Genomic DNA, 21,271 nt, shown 5'->3' on the forward strand with positions numbered 1-21,271 from the left:
ATAAATAATACTTTTGCAATACCAAAATGTCAAAAACAGGTATAAGTGAAATCTGAAAATACAACTTTTAGGCAAACCAATAAAGACTGGATGGGGCTCCAAGTTTATGTTCTAATGGATTACAAGGAAAACATTTTTTTTTTTTTTTTCTTACCTTGCCTTGTTCCAGTAGAAAAAAAACAAAAACACTTTTTTCTGCCTGTGACATTCTCACCAAACTTATTAAAGCCTTGTAGGGGCAGCTGCTGGGGGCTCAGTCATATTGACATAGGCACGTCCCCGGAATTGCATCTCCCAAGTGCCCTTCCCCTACAAAGTGTGTGGGCATGCTTTTGGGAGTCGAGGCAGAATCGTTTTGCCTTGAAAGAAAACAATGAATGCACAGAGAGAAACAGAGGGGTGGAAGATATGCCGTGTTCCGTAACCCAACAGGCAGGACAGACAACAGTGTTGATTTTAGTGCAGGAGTGACATGGTGTTGTCATCTAAACCAAAGCAAACCGCCTGAGGCATAACAGATTTCTAGCAGATCAACAACATTTTGGAAGGATAAAGCTTTGGTAAATGTGCATGAAACTGGAGACGTGCTGAATGTGTTTTTTTTATGCTGATGCGTAAATGTCAAATATCCTCAGAGCCAACATGTACATACAGGTGGCCGGTAGAAAAACAGTTCAGCAATGCAGACCACGTTTGATTTTAGATGTAAGAAGGTTCCTGCAAGGTCAGGATGGAAAACCATTTGAAGAGAAATTCACAATGCAATGCATGGTGTCTTTAGTAGGTTGTTAAAGAAATGCACTGCAATACACTGGTGGTGTTCCTCAACACCAACTTTTCCAAAAGTTATAATCTGGATACCGCCTAAATTTTCCACATCATAGCACATCAGCACCTGAATGTGCCAAGTCTGCATTCCTAACCTGGTTTTTACCCATCACATGTAGGTACAGGTGTAATATACCAAACTCAATATTTACAAGTAGGATTGTGATAAAGTGAATAATAGCTACTGGTGTACTTAACCAACCGCTAAATGGACAACCCCCCCCCCCCCCACATTCCTGCCCAGGCTTTTTTAGCTTTCAGTGTTGTCACACTTTGAATTATTGATCGACCAATATAGTTTTTTTGGTCATCGGATATCGGCATTGGCCGATATTTTCGGACATTAGAAATTTTTTTTTTTTTTTTTTTATGTCTACAGGTACTGTGGTGGAGGGATCTGGGGGTCAAACTCCTCATCTGCACTTAAAGCATTCAAAACGACAAGTTTGGCTGTTTTGAATGCTGTACATTTTTTTAATTTGGCGCCGCCAGTACCCGGAAGTGATGTCAAGTCATGACATCACTTCTGGGTACTCGGCGGCGCCGAATTTAAAGAAATGGAGACCTGGTCAGACGGCGGCGGCGCAGATGGAGACACGGTCAGACGGCGGCGAAGGTAGGATGCCCGGGTCTCCCAGTGGGACAGGAGACCCGGGCAAGCCGCAGAAGGCAGCGGGAGGGGGGGGGAATACATGCCCCTCCCGCTCCTCAGCCGCATCGGTTGTCATTACAAGACAGCTGACCATCTGCAATGGACACCGGTACCGGGGTGATGCCTATAGCTGCAGGCATCACCCCGGTACAAGCACTTTCCCGAAATATCGGCAATATCGGTAAATCAAAAGGCAGATTCCGATACCTCTGGCCTCAATATATCGGCTTTGCCGATAATCGGTCGATCACTACTTTGAATGACAAAATATTCAGTCATGCAACATTGTACCCATATGAAATTTTTATCAGTTTTTTGATAGTGCTTTCTTTAGTATTTAATCACTATTGAGTGTTATATATATATATATATATATATATATATATATATATAGTTACATAGTTTGTGAGGCTGAAAAAAAAAGACATCAGTCCATCCAGTTCAACCTATGATGCGCGTGCGTGTTTGCTGTTAACCACTTCCCGCCCGCCCTATTACGAATTGACGGCGGGAATGTGGTTGAGTTATCCTGACCGGACGTCATATGACGGCGGCAGGATAACACCGCTCTGGGCGCCCCCCGGGGGCGCGCAGAGCGGCGATCGGTGATGCGGGGTGTCAGTCTGACACCCTGCATCTCCGATCTCGGTAAAGAGCCTCTGATGGAGGCTCTTTACCATGTGATCAGCCGTGTCCAATCACGGCTGGTCACATAGTAAAACAGGAACAGCCGTTGATCGGCTTTCCTTAGTTCGTGCCTGACAGGCACGAGTAAAGGAGCGCCGATCGGCGGCTCCCCTGACAGGGGGGGGGGTCGGCACTGGTAATCAGATCATTGATTACCAGTGCAGACCCTCAGGGGGGGGATGCCACTAGATCCACCAGGGATGCCCACTATGACCCCAGGGATGCCCACTATGACCCCAGGGATGCCCACTATGGCCACCAGGGATGGCGATCAGGGCTCAGGGAGCCCCCCATTGCCCTCCCCATCAGTGATGCCCACTAGTGTCCTCCCTATCAGTGCTGCCCACAAGTGCCCATCATTGCCATCCTTTAGTGTCGCCCACCAGTGCCCATTATTGCCCACCAGTGCCGCCTATCAGTGCCCATTAGTGCCCATCAGTGCCGCCCGTCAGTGCCGATCAGTGCCGACCATCAGTGCCCACCAGTGCTGCCTATCAGTGCCCATTAGTGCCCGTCAGTGCCACCTATCAGTGCCGCCTATCAGTGCCCATCAATGCCGCCTATCAGTGCCCAGCAGTGTCGCCTATCAGTGCCCAGCAGTGTCGCCTATCAGTGCCCAGCAGTGTCGCCTATCAGTGCCCAGCAGTGTCGCCTATCAGTGCCCACCAATGCTGCATATCAGTGCTACCTATCAGTGCCACATATCAGTGCCACCTATCAGTGCCACCTATCAGTGCCACCCCATCAGTGCCACCCCATCAGTGCCACCCCATCATTGCCTCCTCATCAGTGCCTGTCAGTGCAGTCTCATCAGTGCTCATCAGTGCAGGAAAAAACTTATTTATTTACAAAATTGTATAACATAAACAAAAAAATTTTTTTTTTTTTTCAAACTTTTCTGTCTTTTTTTATTTGTTTAGCAAAAAGTAAAAATCGCACAGGTGATCAAATACCACCAAAAGAAAGCTCTATTTGTGGGGGGAAAATGATATAAATTTTGTGTTGCATGACCGCGCAATTGTCATTCAAAATGCAACAGCGCTAAAAGGGGAAAATTGGCCTGGGCGGGAAGGGAGGGAAGTGCCCTGTATTAAAGTGGTTAACCGTACATTGTATACCCCTGTATGTGGTGGTCTTTATGGTGCCCATAATAGTTTTTTGAAACTATCGATGCTCCCTGCTGATACGACTGCCTGTGGAATCAAATTCCACACCCTTACTGCTCTGACAGTGAAGAACCCCTTACGTATTTTAAGGTTAAACCGTTTTTCCTCTAGTTTTAGTGAGTGGCCATGTGTCTTATTGTATTCCCTTTCTCTAAAAAGTTTGTTCCTTATGCTAGGGTCGCCAGTACAGTATTTGTACATTGATATCCTATCCCCCCTCAATCGTCTCTTCTCCAGAGAGAATATGTTCAGTGCTTGTAGTCTTTCCTCATAGCCGAAGCCCTCCATTCCCCTAATTATTTTTGTTGCCCTTCTCTGGACTCTCTCCAGTTCCAGCACATCCTTCCTGAGGACCGGTGCCCAGAACTGGACCGCATACTCCAGATGTGGCTGGACCAGAGTCTTGTAGAGTGGGAGAATAATCTCTCCATTTCTGGAGTGAATCCCCTTTTCTATACATGGCAGTATTCTGTTGTCTTTGCTTGCAGCGGCTTGGCATTCCACTAGGACCCCCAGATCCTTTTCCATCTTGGATTCACCCAGAGGTTCCCCCCTAGTGAGTAGCTTGCTTTTGTGTTTCTGACGCCCAAGTGCATTACTTTACATTTTTCAACATTAAACCTCATCTGCCATGTATTTGCCCACCCCATTATTTTGTTCAGGTCCGCTTGTAAGGTTTCTACATCCTGCATAGAAGATATTGGCATGCTTAGTTTAGTATCATCCGCAAATACTGAGATTGTACTAGATATCCCCTCCTCTAGATCATTTATGAATAAATTAAACAGGATTGGTCCCAGGACAGAACCTTGGGGGGGACCCCACTTCCCACACCCGCCAAATACAAGTACTCCCTATCAACACCCTCTGGACTCTCCCCTGGAGCCAGTTCTCTACTCACCCTATGGTCCATACCTACATTCCTTAGTTTGTACAGTAAGCGTTTGTGGGGAACGGTGTCAAAGGCCTTTGCAAAGTCCAGATAAACCACATCCACAGGCTTACCTTTATCTAGGTGGCAGCTCAATTCATCGTAGGAGGTTAATAGATTGGTTTAGCAAGAACGATTTTTCATGAATCCATGCTGATTACTACTAATAATACAGTTTTCATTACTAAAGTCTTGTATGTGGTCCCTTAGCATCCCCTCCAAAATCTTGCAGACTACTGATGTTAGGTTGACCGGCCTATAGTTACCCGGGATATATCTCGGCCCTTTTTTAAATATTGGTACCACGTTGGCTCTTTTCCAATCAGCTGGCACCATACCCGTCTGTAGACTATCCTTAAAGATCAAGAATAATGGTCTGGCAATCACCTGGCTGAGCTCTTTAAGAACCCTCGGGTGCAAGCCATCCGGTCCCGGTGATTTATTTATGTTAAGTTTCTCTAGTTTAGTTCTAAGTCTATCTTCTGTTAGCCATGGCGGTACTTCCTGAGGTGTATTATTTAGTTTAGCATTCCAAGCTGGGTTAGTGTAGCCCCCCGATTCTTTTGTGAAGACTGAAGAGAAGAAATTATTTAACACTTTCGCCTTCTCTCTGTCCTCTGTGGCCAGATTTCCTTTGTTGTCTTTTATGGGGCCAATGTGTTCTGGCCTCGCTTTCTTACTGTTTATATACTTAAAGAATTTCTTGGGGTTTTTTTTACTCTCTTCCGCTATATGTCTCATGTTCTATTTTAGCCGCCTTGATTTCGCCTTTACATTTCTTATTACACACTTTGTAATGCTTAAATGCTGCCAATGACCCCTCAGCCTTGTATTTTTTGAAGGCCTTTTCTTTAGTATTAATATAGGTTTAGTTTTGCTCTTATAAATGTATTTCCCTTTGGAATGCACTGGCCAATCCCTTTGTTTAGTATGGTCTTGAAGCACTCCCATTTCTCCTCCGTGTTCTTTGTTCCCAGGGTTCTATCCCATTTGATATTTTCTAGCAAAAAGCGCAGTTTTGGGAAATTGGCTCTTTTGAAATTCAGTGTCCTTATATTACCGTTGTTTCCTATTACTATAATTAATACTAAAACTAATTGACCTATGGTCACTGTTTCCCAAGTTGCCCTTGTTTGTATATCTATATATATATATCTATATATATATATATATATATATATAGATATATATATATATCATCTATCTATATATATATTTATTTATTCTATTTATATGTGAAAGGAAGTACAGGAGGCTAAAAAAAAAAAAAAAAGACAAAAAAAGAGTTTGTATGGTTCCAGTAGTGCAGCTGTCTGCAGGGGATGGCTGTGACTGGTGTCTTACAGGAACAGACAGCTGAATGCACAGATGGGTCAGTTCAGGAGACATGGTCAGCAAACAGGCAAAGGATCGGTCCAGGCATAAGGTAGAAATGTGGTCAATAAACAGGCTAGGGTTAGTACCGGCAGAAGCAACATTGCACTTGTGTGGCGGTGATCAGGAACACTTTTGCTTGCTTACACCGGTCTGGTGACACTGGGGATTAGTGTGGTAACAATCAGGGAAACCAGTGCTGGTTTACACTTTTGTGGTGACATGGTGACTGGTGTAGCAGTGATCAGGGATGCTGTAACTGGTGTGATGGTAATCAGGGACAAAATGGACTGTTGTGGCAGTGATCAGGGACACTGAGGTGGCAGTGATTAAGGACAATATGACTGGTGCGGTAGTGGTCAGGGAAACTGAGTGGTGAGGTGGTGATTAGGGACACTGAATGGCAGCATTGGTCTGTTGACATTGTACTGCTGTGTCCGTATGGTGACACTGACATACAGTGATATCAGAGCATCCAGCTATTGTACATGATTACAGCCACAGCAGTACAAGAGAGCGAGCTTGCCTGGGTGCCCCCATAGCAAGCTGCTTGTTATGGAGGCACTAGGCAGGCTGGAGGGGCCTGGAGCACCATTGGGGGACTCAAGAAGAGGAGGATCGGGGCTGCTCTGTGTAAAAGAATTGCAAAGAGCAGGTAAGTATAACATGTTTGTCATGAAAAAAAAAAAATAAATAACTAAATATATAATATCACTTAAAGTTCCACTGGAAAATGGAAACAACAGGTAAAAAGCCGCAAGGTCAAAGATGTGAGAACATCCAGATGTTGTGTTACATGTGTCGGAGAATTAAAAGCACAAAAATAACTTATGCCAACTGAAGCAGAGAAAACAAGTTCCAGACACAGAACTTAATAGTTTGTGGTTTTGGAGGTATGGCCTGACCTCTTCTGAAGAACCAGGAAAGAGGCATTCAGACTAATCAAAGCCAGAAGTTAGCCTGAAATAAAACTAAAGTTGCTGATGACTTCAGAATATATTGGATAAAATACAACCGCCAGAATTAAAAGTAATTACGAAAATAAAGTATCGACATGTCAATGATACTAATTACAGCATTCACATAATAGGATTTTTGACTTACCGTAAAATCCATTTCTCTGATGTTCATTGACGGACATAGCTCCTAATCTTCATGACCATTGGGTTATACTGCCCCCTACAGGAGGAAGACACTAGGGGGAAAAAGTAACAGGCTTTGCCTATGGGCAGTCCCAGAGGGTATACTCCCTCTCTCTGCTATAGTTACTCAGTTTTGCTACAAGCAGTGTCAGAAGAATTACAACTGCACAGAGGAGTGGGTGCGGTGTCCGTCAATGAACATTGGAGAAATGGATTTTACAGTAATTCAAAAATACAATTTTCTCTTTTGTTCATTGACAGACACAGCTCCTGATCTTCATGATCATTGGGACGTCCCAAAGCAGTGTTAAAAATGAGGGGTAGGAACAGCAAAAAAGTTCCCAAGGCTAAAAAGTAGCCAACTAGGCAACATCAGCTCAACCAAAAACAACTGAAGTTCACCTGAAAAAAAAAAACAATACACCCTCGACCAGGTCCCCTAAACAGCACCCTGCAAAACCTTGCGGCCAAAAGAAGCATCCGCAGATGCCAACACATCCGCTTTATAGAACTTTGTGAAAGTGTTCACCAACCACCAGGTGGCGCCTTGCAAACCTGCGTCATTGACGCCTGATGACGGAAGGCCCAGGAGGTACTAAGTGCCTGAGTAGAGTGTGCCTTAACAGGGAAAGGAGGAACCTGACGCCTGATGGAATAGGCCTAAATAACAGTCTGTCTGATCCATCTGGAATTGGTCCCAGAGGAAGCGGACAACCCTTTCTGAGGCCCATCCATGGGCACAAATAGTGAGTCTGACTTACTAAAAGACTCTGTAGCTGCCAGGTGCACCCGAATTGCCAAGGCATGCAAGGCAATTTCCTTCAGTTGTTTTGGCCCGGGACACAAGGAAGGCAACACAATGTCTTTATTCAAATGAAAATCAGAGACAACCTTTAACCTCCCTGGCGGTATTCCCGAGTGTGGCTCGGGGTTACATTTCACTGCCAAAAGCGGTAACCCCGAGCCACACTCGGGGTACCGACAGAAGCATCGCTGGATCCTGGTAGAGGGGTTACTTACCTTGTCATCGGGATCCAGCGATGTATGCGGGCGGTGTGCGGCGGCGGATCTTCCTCCCGATGCTCTCCGTGCCCCGGCTTCCGTCTCCTGCGACGTGACGCTCACAGGGGGGTGGAACCGGCGGCAAATTCAAAAGTAAAACACACTGATACATAGCAAAATAAAATAAATTCACATTAGATTGCCCCCCCAGTGCCCTTTCCTGCAGTTTTACTGTACTTTTTTAATTATATACACATACACATATATTACATACACATATATTATATATATATATATATATATATATATTACACACATATACACACATACATACTTTAACTTATTTATAGTCATTTATTATATTATAATTTATGATTTTGGGTTTCAAACTTTATCATACCCGAGAAGTTATAAAGAAGAACGCACAGTAAAAAAAAAAAAAATCATATGTAAATAGTTGGTTTAGGCTGCTCATTCTTAAGAATTACATGCAAAATAAAATAAATGTACCGCTTTCAGCACCTAAAAAAAAAAAAAAAGTCGGAAAGCATCATACCGCCAGGGAGGTTAAGAGGAACGACGGACAGGGGCGAAGACTCACCTTATCACTGCAAATCACCAAGGTGAACGACAAGATAACGCAGCCGGTTCGGACACCCTGCACGTAGAGGTGAAAGCCACTTAAAAAAAACACTTTGAGAAAGCTTAAGCAAGGGAATCTCCCAAAGATTCTCAAAGGGAGGCTTCTGGGGGACCGAAAGCAGCAAATTGAGGCGGCAACTGAGACTACACTAGAGGAATAAATAGTCAAACACTCTAAAGAAAGGGAGGCACTAGGGAGTGTGTGGCCAAGGGTCGTTGGAAGACCAACACCAAAGCTGACACCTGGCCCTTGATGGTACTCAAGGCCAATTTCTGTTCAACCCCCCATTGAAGGAAGGTCAAGATCCAAGTAGGAGCGAGGATGAACCTCAAGAGACTCACACCAAGCAATGTACATCTTCCACGTACGATGGTAGATCTTCCTAGAAGTAGATTTCCTAGCTTTTAACAGCGTTGGAATCACCTTATCAGCACCTGGCGTTTAACAGCTAAGTCGTTAAGCCAGCGACTGTAAAGCAGGATGTAAGATTGGTCCTTGGAACAGCAGATCCCCCCCTGAGAGGAAGCTTTCAAGGAACGTTGACGACCAGCCACACCAGATCAGTGTACCAAGCCAGCGAGGACAGTCCGGAGCCCACTAAGATGACCGGAATCCTTTCTGCCTAGATCCTGCGTCTTGGCAGAAGCTTGGGAGGAGGGAAGGCGTAAATCAGACGATACTGACCCCACGGGGCCACCAGTGCATCTGCCAGAGGTTCTCATGACCGAGCCACAAACCTCTGCACCTTTCCTTTGAGCCGAGATGCCAACAGATCCACTTCGGGGATGTCCCACCGGAGGCAAACTGATGAAACACCTCCGAACTAAGGGACCACTCCCCCTTGGTCCAACGCCTGCCCACTGAGGTAATCCGCCTGCCAGTTTTCCACCCCAGGAATGTGTATGGCAGAGAGTGATGAAACTAACCATTCTGTCCAGCTTAGAATGCCAGCTACCTCCAGAGCCACCAGAACACTTTGTGCCCCCTTGGTGATTTATATAAGCCACGGCTGTGGCATTGTCCGATTGAATGCGCACTGGTCATTACTGAAGACGATCCGTCCAATGGTCCAGGCACAGTCTGATCGCTCAGAGTTCCAAGACATTGATCAGACGAATTGCAGCCTGCAATTTCTGGAGTTTGTCCAGAGGAAAGAGCACTCTGGCTAAGTCAGAGTCCAGAGTTAGACCCAGATAGTACAGCTTTGTGGACGGAACCAGAGCAGACTTCTGAAAATTCAGAATCCAGCTTTACTCCCTCAGAGTTCGTATGGATAATGCTCCTCTCCCACGGCAAAGTGGAGGAAGCGCTGGTGACCGACACATATTGGAATGTGAAGGAAAGCATCCTTGATGTCGATAAGAGGCAAGAAAATCCCCCCTGATGCAGGGATGCAACCACCGTGCAAATGGACTCCATCCTGAACTTCTGCACCTGCACAAAGCAGTTCAGCGCCTTGAGGTCCAGGATTGGACTTACCTTGCCTTCCTTCCTGGGGACTGTAAACAGGTTTGAGTAAAAACTTTCTGAAGTCGGAACCGGGACAATCACCCCTTGAAGTAACAGGTCTTGTACTGCCCCAAACAGACCCTGTAAGCGGTCCGGGGACATAGGAAAGTTGGAAGGAAAGAACCTTCTAGGGGGACACGAGCGAAACTCAATCTTGTAGCTGGACCAAATAACCTCATGGACCCACTTGTCTTGTACCAGGGAAGTCCACGGGTCCAGCAAAGCAGCAAAGCCATCCACCCACCCCCGATAAAGGTGAGGGCGCACATTCATGCTGAAGGAGCCATGTCCGCGGGTCTGGAGAAGCCCGCTCTCGACTTGCCAGACCAGGTTCATTTGGATCCTCCAGAGGAGGCCCTGAAAGGCTTTGAGTCCTCTAATGAGTCAAGGAGGGCCCATGTCTAAGACGAGGTTCCTTGCCCTTAGTAGCTTGCGGAAGTAAAGTACTCTTTCCCCCTGTGAGACCTTTAATGATGTCATCTAGGGTAGCCCCAAAAAGGCAATCCCCTTTAAAGGGGAGATCAATCAAGGCCTTTTTAGAAGTCTGGTCCACAGACCAGCATTTAAGCCAAAAGACACGCCGAAGGACCACTGCTGAAACGGAGAGCTGAGCCACTAGGGGAGCTGCATCCAAAGAGTCATCACAGATAAACTGCAGCCCCTGGACCAGCTGGTCTGCCAGCTCAGCAAAGGCAGGAGGGAGCTGTTCTCCCTCAAGGTCACGGTGTAAAAACTTAGGCCACTCGGTTAGAGTTTGCGACACCAGGACAATGGTGAATACTGGCCTCAGTGCCGAACCAGCCAGATTGTACATATTGGAGGCCACAGCCTCCACCTTCAGGTCAGCTGAATCCCTCCACCTTCAGGTCAGCTGAATCCTTAAAGGCCGGGGACTCTTCAACCGGAATCATGGTTGCCGTGTTCAATCTGGAAACCGGATGGTTCACAACCAGAGGAACAGTCTACTTCTTAATAAGGTACACCTCATAGGGGTAACGCCTAGTAAATCTCTTAGGGACCCCAAGGGGACGCTTTGGTCGTCTCCACTCTTTAGCGACAATCCTGTCAAAATAGGCGGAGTAAGGAAACACCTTTGCTGCTCTAGATGTCTTGTGAGAGCCAAAAGGGAACCCGCACCTCTGTCGCAGCTGCGTCCTCCATCTTCAAGGTGTCATGCACAAATACAGTCAGTGCATTCACCAGCGCCTTTTCATGCTTGGTTGCAGATGTGGAGGAATCATCCTCACTATCTGAGGACTCCGGGCGCGTGATCGCAGACCCAGCAGGGTGAAACAACTCTGTGGCGGCCGAATTGATTCAGGATCTCATAAGGCAGATGAGGCAGGGGAAGGTGGGGAGTGCTTTTTGCTAGCCTGACGCTTGAAAGCCACCTCCACCAGGGACACAAATGACTTCAGGATCTCCATCAGTGCATCGATGGATGGTTGGGACCCAGAGTGCCCCGCAGCCTCAGAGGGGATCGGGTGGGGAGATGTGCTTCAAAGACTCCATGAGTCACCAGGGGAACTGCACAGAAAAGGTGTAAAACACTGCTAAGGGACAACCCCCACCGCGCTGGCAGCACCACCCAGTCGCCAGGCACAAAGCACCCAGCAGAAACAGGCCCTTGCGGCCACCAGGATAATCTGCACTCCAGGTGCGGTGATCAGGGAGTGAAAAGATCCAGGAATCGGCACCAGGGGAAAGGAGGGGCTCCCACCACAGAAATCGCCGCCCACAGGGCTCTAAGGTCATGGTCGCCGCTATTTTCAATGGCAAAGAACTGCAAAATGGCCGTTGGACTACACAAACATGGCCAACGTGCATAGAAACACACAGGCTACAACAAAATGGCAGCACCACGAGGCACCCAGGGGTGATCCCTAGGCTTCAAGGACAAGCCCAGTTAGGACAGGGGGCCCTGGCAGGAGCCCCCACCAGGTACAACCCCCTGCCGCACAGCCGATCGTCCGGTCGTGCCCCCCTCCAATCGCCAGCATAGCACCCTGCCCCCACCCTAGGAGGTGGACCAGACCACCCACACAGCCCCAGCATTAGTGGAGGGGGGAGGGTAGGATGGGGTGCCAGATGAAGGGGGGTGCCTGACGGGAAGGAGAGAAATCCAGGGGTCCACTCCAAAACCCTTCAGGGATAGAGCAGGCACAGCTAAAGGGGGTAGGGCTACTGTTGGCCAGGAGGAATGATGTGACTCTGGCGGAGACCTGGTCGTATGCGACCTCGCGAGGCGCTTAACTCGCAGGCCAGCCCCTGTCCGGTGGGGTCATGTCGTGGCTGACCTAGCGCAGAGCGGAGGTCTGCGGGCACTCGCTGGCCAGACTGTGGTGACCACTGGATATAGATTATCCAGCCTGTCACCCAGTTTGGCAGTAGATATCAGATCTCACAGGAAAAAACCAGGAGGAAAAAGGTCTATCTAAAAAGAAAAAATTGTCACGACCAGAGATCCCAGCAAGGAACTAGGTCCTGACTAGTCAGGAAAAAAACTGAGTACCTATAGCAGAGAGGGAGAATACCCCCTGGGACTGCCCATAGGTATTGCCATATTCTTTTTCTGGCTAGTGTCCTACTCCTGTAGGGGGCAGTATAACCCAATGGTCATTAAGATTAGGTGCTGTGTTAGTCAATGAACGAAAGCGAAAATACTAACTTCATAAATAGTGCCATACTATTGAAGTGAGCTTAAAAATCTGTCCAATGTTATAATACCTGGCTGATAGACTACATTACATTAACTACATCAGCGGTCTTAAAAATTGTATATATGACAAGAGGAACCTCTGCTAATGTAAGTAAACATAGCAATACTTACTGTGTGTGTGTGTGTGTGTGTGAGAATATATATATATATATATATATATAAAAAGAAAAAACCTTGTATCATATAAATTAAGCTACAAATGTTGTTGCTGTCATATTTAAATGGTTTTAAAGACCATCTACTGACAAAACTTTCTTACTTTTGACATAGTAGGGAAGGCTTGAAACATGTCAGATTTTTACAGTTGTCTGCATCTCTGTATGCGGTTATACCTTCACTGGAGGTGAAGTTACAGTGAGCAAACAGCAGGTGCGGATTGAAGTTTCCGGTTGCTCTTGCAAGCAGAAGCGGCAGTGGGGAGATGGCTCACGCATGAACCTTTCTTGCAATGCAGTGCACCACAACACACAGATAGCTCCCATCTGTGCACTGAGATGCATAGATGTGGAGACATACTGGTAGGACTTGTTTGGGTGTCATCAAAATGAAAGGCACTGTGACTCACTGCAGATTGTGAATTATTAGACATAGATATAAAGTCAGCCTCAAGGTTTTAGCTTAAAGTGTATGTAAAGGAAAACATTTTTTGGCTATACACATACTAAGTTGCTTAAGTTCTTTTGAGTTTCTTCGATTCTCATCTTTTCTCAAATGGGCGCAATTTAAGGTTTATAAATATTATACAGTACATGTACTTTTTTTATAATTATATATTATCAACATAAATACAGTCTCTTATGATTCGTTTTTATTTATTTTATTCGATTTATTGAAAATATAATTTTGATAAACATGTGTGAAATTATCATGGGACATGCAAAATCAGTAGCGCCACCTTAATTCTACAGTCCCGTGCTTTCAGAAAATATTTGGTTTGGACAGTATTTTACTAACTTTCAAAGTTGCAAGTGGTAATAGCAAAAAAGTTAAAAATGGCAAAACTGGTCTGGCCACCTGAAGTGAAAAATGGGAAGTTGGGACCGGCAATGAAATTACATCTGGTACATACACTATATTACCAAAAGTATTGGGACACATGCCTTTACACGCACATGAACTTTAATGGCACCCCAGTCTTAGTCCGTTGAGATAGCCCACCCTTTCCAGCTATAAAAGCTTCAACTCTTCTGGGAAAGCTGTCCACCAGGTTTAGGAATGTGTCTATGGGAATATGTGACCATTCTCCTAGAAGTGCATTTGTAAAGGTCAGGCACTAATGTTGGACGAGAAGGCCTGGCTTGCAGTCTCCACTCTCATTCATTCCAAAGGTATTCTAATCAGGATGATGTCAGGGCTCTGTGCAGGCCAGTCAAGTTCCTTTACCCCAAACTCATTAATCCATGTCCTTATGGACCTTGCCTTGTGCACTGGTGTGCAGTCATTTTGGAACAGGAAGGGCCTTCCCCAAACTGTTCCCACAAAGTTGGGAGCATGAAATTGTCCAAAAGGTCCTCGCTTGCCAATGCCTTAAGAGTTCCCTTCATTGGAACTAAGGGGCCAAGCCCAACCCCTGAACAACAACCCCACACCATAATCCCCCCTTTAAAAAATGATTTGGACCAGTGCACAAAGCACGGTCCATAAAGACATGGGATGAGCGAGTTTGGGGTGGAGGAACTTGATTGACCTGCACTGAGTCCTGCCCCCAACCCAACAGAACACCTTCGGATGAATTAGAGCAGAGACTGTGAGCCAGGCCTTCTTGTCCAACATCAGTGCCTGATCTCACAAATGTGCTCCTGGAAGAAAGGTCAAAAATTCCCATAGACACACTCCTAAACCTTGTGGACAGCCTTCCCAGAACAGCTGAAGCTGTTATAGCTGCAAAGGGTGGGTAAACTCAATATTGAACCCTACGGATTAAGACTGGGAGTTCATGTGCGTGTAAAGGCAGGTGTCCCAATACTTTTGGCAATATAGTGTATTTGGGATTGGGATAACACAGGTCTGAATGCATTCCAGCATTCATGCAGATCACAAACATTAGAAACCTCTCAACGCAAAATTTAAGCCAAAACCTTAAAGAACAGAAGCCATCACCAACAGGGCATCTCAACAAACTGCAGTCCAAAAACATCACTGTTTACTTATTTCATTAACCACCTACACAGAAAACTAGTGGTCTTGTTGCAGCTGCTGAAAAGCACAACACTTTCTATTTATTATTTTAACTACAGAAAACCCTTTTCTTGCTAGCGTCATGTTATTTAACTGAGCATCACCAACAAAAAATCTGCTGTAAGAAGAAAATTCTCTCTTTAGGGAAAAACGTCTATAAATACTCTATGGGGGCGATTTACTAAAACTGGAGCACTTAAAATCTGGTGCAGCTGTGTACAGTAGCCAATCATCTTCTAACTTCAGCTTGTTTAATTAGGCTTTGACAATAAAACCTGGAAGAGGATTGGTTTTCTACGCAGTTGTGACAGATTTAGCACTCTCCAGTTTTAGCAAATCAACCCCTAAGCCCTTGTTGTGATTTGTCATGCGATTTGACAGTTCAAAATCACATGACAAGTCGCACCCCATTTGCAACAACAGAAAAAGTTCCTGCACTAGTTTTCTGTGATTTCATTGCAACTTGCATTGACTTCTCTTAAATAATGTCGCAAGCCGCAATGAACCCGCACTGTTGTAAACCAGGGCTCAGCATAGATTTACATGTGCAGCAGTTTCTACCGAGCCTCTAAAAGGCAATTAATGGAAATGGCCTGTCATTTCTTTCATTTTGTTTTTTTTTTCTGAATAAGATTTTTTTTAAAGGATTTACTGTGCCACAACCACAAGTTGAGCGTTTGAATTGCGGCTGCGGCGAGGTCCCTTTGAGATTGTTTAGATAAAAATATCGCAAGCCTGAAATTTGGTGAAGCTTGTCAAACTTATTTTTCACTAGCCACAGCATGTGTACAACCCTCTCCAGCTGTACGTCATCTTTTAGGTGGGTGGTTGTGGAGGAAGATACAACTGTGCAAACGCCTGTTTTTTTTATAGCCCCTTGCCACCTGTGTAAAATGAGGCCTTAAAGCGGAGTTCCAGACAAATTTTTTTTTTTAAACCCCAGAGATATTCTTTTTAATCCATTTTAATCCATGAAATCTATTTTATATTAGCTAAATATATTATTGTGTGCTGTGTTATAAATAATTTTTTTTAACAAACTTTATATTTCTCCTGCAGCAGGATCCCATCTTAGATGTGGGCATGTGAAGCCCACATGTACCTTCTTCCGGGAATAGGTGCTGCTGGTTTACCAGAGTCAGAAGACATACTCGAGGATCAAGGAAAATTTTAATACAGAGCGGACAGCTGACAGAGGAGGCGGGGCTGAGGTGCGGCCGTGTCAGCAATGCACGGCTTCTAGCTTTTAGCTGTAAGGACCCGAAGACACGCCTCCTCAGCTGTCTGCTCTGTATTAAAATTTTCCTCCACCTCCGTCCCGCCTCCTCTCAAGCTCTCCCATCAGCCCCGCCCCCTGTAAGAACCCGATGACCCAGCGGCAACTCCGTCCTGCCTCAGGCCCGCCTCCTGTCAGTAAGCTGTCCGCTCTGTATTAAAATTGATGACGCACATCTCCCAGGAGCCTGTGCACCGCAGGAAGTGACGTAGCTCGCAGCGGCGCCGAAGGAGGAAGAAAATTGCTTATCCCCTAGCAACAAGGTAAGCCAATCAAGGAAAAAAAAAAAAAAGTCAGCAATGCTGTTTTTAATTGAGGAATGCCATCAATTTCTAAAAAGTTTAAAACATGGGTGGAGCTCTGCTTTAAGAGAAAAAAAAAATTACTCAGATTTCTGCATTTGCCCAGCACTGTACATAAATAATTAGTTAATTCATTACCTGAGATCCTGTGAGGAAATAAAGCTGAGATCTGACGAGCCAGCTGTGCTTTACCAAAGACACAGATGCGGGCACAATCCTTGGCACAAACACAGCCCATTTAACATGGTCTTGGCAGACATTCTCATGGACATACAGGGGCATAGGGTCCGTAGGTCTGAATATGAACACTGAAACAATTTGCCCAACTATATTAGTAAAAATACCCACATAAATAATAAAACAATTACAATTTAAAAAGATTTTGTTTTTATTTTCACCTTTACTTTTGGTTGGCAACAGGGTCATTTCCCAGAAAACACTGCTTAATGCACAAATCAGTAAATTAAACGCTTTCTAAAATGGACCAACATGCAGAAACACATACTTTACATTTACATATTTATGTATATTTACTTTTACATTTCCCATCTTCTCCAACAGCTCAAAGTAATGAGGTGAATATGTAAAGACCAACATTCCCTAGCAGTGTCAAAAGCAGGCCCTTTCCCAGTTATGTATTGAACAATCACTATGGGGGAATAGAAATTATTGTTCAAATGAAAGGGGAGAGTGATTTGCCAGCTCTTGCCACTGCTAAAAATGGATCCAGCATTTAGGATTTCCTGAGAGCTTGAGAAAACGTCTAGATGGTACATACATGTGGAACCTGTGGTCACAAGATTTTGCGCATCGATAGTTATACTTTACCCACTTCCTGCCCGGCCTATAGCAAAATAATGGCTGGGCGTCATTTGACATCCTCACAGAAAGCAGGCGCTGTAACCGGCTGTGTCCACCGGAGACTGCTAAATGACAGATCGCTATAGTGGCCCGCTGCCGGTACCATGTGATCGCTGTGAACAATCACAGCAGATCACATGACAGTTGTAAACAATGGATGGCTTCCTTTCATGCCATCCATTGTGTTGCTAGCTGTGATTGGTCATAGTGATCACATGGTACAGACAGGGCCAACCACATATCTGTACCATGTGATTAGCTGTGGCCAATCGCAGCTAAATCACAAAAGTAAACATTGAATGAATCATTCAGTAAAAATAGTTGCATATACCAATGAAGTTCATTGGTATAAGCAATCAGTTTTTGTGTAAAAAAAATTCTTCTTATCACTTCCCCAGAGTAGTACAGTGTTACTATAACACTGTATAGCTCTGGTCCCAGTGTGTTAAAAAATGTCATAATTAAAAATAAATTTTAAAAAAGTTTTTTTTTTTTTATTTTACATACTGTCACCAGACAGTGTCCCTAATCACCACCACATCAGTTAAATGACGACGCTGTACTGCACTGGTGACAGTAGGTTTAAAAAAAAAAAAAAAAAAAAAAAAAAAAGAAGAAGAAGGTTTTCACATTTCTTAAAAAAAAAAAAAAAAAAAAAAGTGACAAAAATTGCAACTTTAAAAACTTGCCACGCCTTTCACTAAACACCTTGGACTGTCTACTTTCCAAAAAAGGGGTCATTTGGGGGATAGATCTGTACTGTCCTGGCATTTTCTGGCCTCAAGGAATGAGATGAGGCTGTACTGACATCAGGATTGATCGATTTTTAAATGTATACCATAGTTTATGGACTGTATAACTTTCCTACACACTAAAAAAACACAGATTTGGGTTATTTTCACCAAAGAAATGTAGCAGAATACAATTTACCATAAATTTACAAAGAAAGGTTATTTGCAAAATGTTATACCAGAAACAAAGAAAAACCTGCTCTTTTGTTTCAAGATTGTCTTCTATCTTTTTTCGTTTATTTAGCAAACAATAAAAACCCCAGCTGCGATTACAAATCACCTAAAGAAAGCTCTATTTCTGTGGAAAAAGAAAATTAAAAAAATGTTATATGGGTACAGGGTTGCATGACCGTGCAATTGTCATTCAAAGTGTGGTATCGCTAAAAGCGGAATATTGGGCTGGGCAGAAGGAGTGTGAAAGTGCCTGGTATTGAAGCAGTTAGAACTGTAAAATAAAATAAAAAATTCATTTCACACACTTTATTTCTTTATCTTCCCACTAGGGAGATCCGCCCCCTTCATTTGCTCTGTGACCATAAAAAATATTATGAGTTTTATCAGAGCAATAGGTGAGGGAAATATGGAACACTTATAATAGGATAACTCTTTATGGGAATCTTGTTAACTTTAGAGGGACTTCCTCTCATTCACTGTTACATATCCTGAACATAAAGGGAAGGGAAACGTCCCCAGTTGGACACAGACATCAAAAAGTAGTCTGTCCAGCTTTTAACCCTTCCCTACTTTATCTAAAGTTTGGGCTTTACATACACTAAGAAAAACTCTAAGGTGGCTACAGAACTAAAGAGCTTTCATTAAACTGACGGTATGAAATCTTGCAGGCTACTAGCCCACACAACCCTTAATAAATGATATTATTTTATTAGTGTGAACATATTTCAGAGTACTTCATTTGAAATTTATTATGCACAAATTCATGTTTTTTGTCCCCTAAGAAACCAACAGTAAAAGGCATAAACAGAACAGTGAAGGTATTTTTCTTTAAACCTCCATATTTTATAAAACAGGAAGGCCACTTACTGTTTGAGCCTCCAGAAGCAAAGGAGAAGGCAGCAATATTTTCTGAAAGTGTGTCTGGCTGTAGAATTGTAGCATTAATCTGAGCCCTCCATGCCACTGCAAAACAGACATTTGGAAATCAGCATACACAGAGACAACACACACAAAGTCTGGCAAAAATCATAACTCGATTAACAATTTTAAAATAAATAGACAGCAAATTTGGTACTCTATCTTTCTAAATCCTAGAATTCACCCAAGCCATATTCAAACCTAAATGCAAGAACTGAGACAGTATTAAGGCTCGTACACACTTGACGAAAATCGGACGAAATATCCTCCGATTTTTCTCTCTCATGCTCATCGGTCATTTTTTTGTTTAATATATTTTTATTGAAAATATAACAGTTTAAACAAAAGAAGGATTAGTACAAGGCATACAAAAGACCATATAACCTTACAAACAGTGATGTCATGTAGTGGTGTCCAAGAAAGTGCATAAACCTGCGATAAGAGCATATAGCAGTGTCGAGAGCAAAGGAAAAGAGACCCAGCTGATGATACCTGAAATAATCAACAAATATTACTTTACACTTAAAATGATTTGTACAGGCAGAAAATGAAACAGACAAAATGTCTGTTAGGGTTTGCTTGGATTATGTGGTGGGTAATGCCATCAAGGAGATGTAATCTGGAGTTTGAGTGAAGGACAACCAGCAAGACAAAGTGCCATTGGAGGCGGAGGGAGGATTCCGCAATGAGTGTGTCAGGTCCTCCATAAGGTATGTTTGTTCCACGCTTAGCAACCACTGGCGGATGGAGGGGGGGTCAGATTGGGCCCATAAACAAGGAATAAGAGATTTGGCAGCGTTCAGAAGGTGAGGGGCGATGGAGCGTTTTTATGCGTGGAAGAGAATTGTCCATGGGTCCCGAGGAATCGGGCAGCCTTGTATCTTACCGGTCCAGTGGATTACTTCCGTCCAGAACTTCCAATTTTTGGACATGATCACCACAAGTGAGCATGATAGCCTCTGCCCCCACATCCCCTCCAGCATTTATCAGAAACGGTGGGAAAAATGCGGTGTAGCGTCACTGTGGCAAGATGCCAACGTGTCAGCAATTTAAGCAGTTTTTGAGGAGGTGGAAGAGGTGTGGGTCAGCCGGAGTATCTTGGAGCGGTTTTCATCTGACAATCCTTCCTGAATTTCACGCTCCCAAGCAGAGAGGAAGTGTGGGGTTGCAGTAGCATGCAATTCCTGCAGAGCTTTATAAAAAGAGGAGAGGGGCCTGTCAGGTGGAGATGGATGAGCAAAAATCTTTTCCACTGGGGTGAGTTCAGAGAGGGATCGAAGTGGCTTAGGTAAGTTCTGTATGAGGTGGGAGAGTTGGGAGTGCCTCCAGGAGTCCAGGAAAGTTGGAGGTGTGGCCAGTGAAAGGGCTGTAATAGGAGCAATTGCCTGGTGTTGGGTAACACAGCTCATCACCCTGAACACACCATCCCCACTATCAAACATGGTGGTGGCAGCATCAAGGTTTGGGCCTGCTTTTCTTCAGCAGGGACAGGGAAGATGGTTAAAATTGATGGGAATATGGATGGAGCCAAATACAGGACCATTCTGGAAGAAAACCTGATGGAGTCTGCAAAAGACCTGAGACTGGGACGGAGATTTGTCTTCCAACAAGACAATGATCCAAAACATAAAGCAAAATCTACAATGGAATGGTTCACAAATAAACACATCCAGGTGTTAGAATGGCCAAGTCAAAGTCCAGACCTGAATCCAATCGAGAATCTGTGGAAAGAACTGAAAACTGCTGTTCACAAACGCTCTCCATCCAACCTTACTGAGCTCGAGCTGTTTTGCAGGGAGGAATGGGCAAAAATTTCGGTCTTTCGATGTGCAAAACTAATAGAGACATATCCCAAGCGACTTACAGCTGTAATCGCAGCAAAAGGTGGCGCTACAAAGTATTAACGTAAGGGGGCTGAATAATTTTGCACGCCCAATTTTTCAGTTTTTTATTTGTTAAAAATTTTTGAAATATCCAATAAATTTCATTCCACCTCATGATTGTGTCCCACTTGTTGATTCTTCACAAAAAATTACAGTTTTATATCTTCATGTTTGAAGCCTGAAATGTGGCAAAAGGTCGAAAAGTTCAAGGGGGCCGAATACTTTCGCAAGGCAC

General features: G+C 44.3%; 1 protein-coding gene across 1 annotated transcript in view; it reads right to left on the reverse strand.

Annotated features, from left to right (window-relative positions):
• The window catches only part of WDR75 (WD repeat domain 75), a 108,711-nt gene that overhangs the window by 17,170 nt on the left and 70,270 nt on the right, over positions 1 to 21,271 (reverse strand). Inside the window, exons 16-17 of the mRNA XM_082260715.1 lie at positions 19,103 to 19,198; positions 16,548 to 16,717 (exon numbers count right to left, since the gene is read on the reverse strand). Of these exons, the coding sequence (XP_082116841.1) occupies positions 16,548 to 16,717; positions 19,103 to 19,198 (266 nt within the window). The remainder of the gene's footprint in view (positions 1 to 16,547; positions 16,718 to 19,102; positions 19,199 to 21,271) is intronic.

This window comes from Pelophylax lessonae, assembly GCF_965119305.1.
Source record: "Pelophylax lessonae genome assembly, chromosome: 6".
Taxonomy (NCBI): Eukaryota; Metazoa; Chordata; class Amphibia; order Anura; family Ranidae; genus Pelophylax; species Pelophylax lessonae.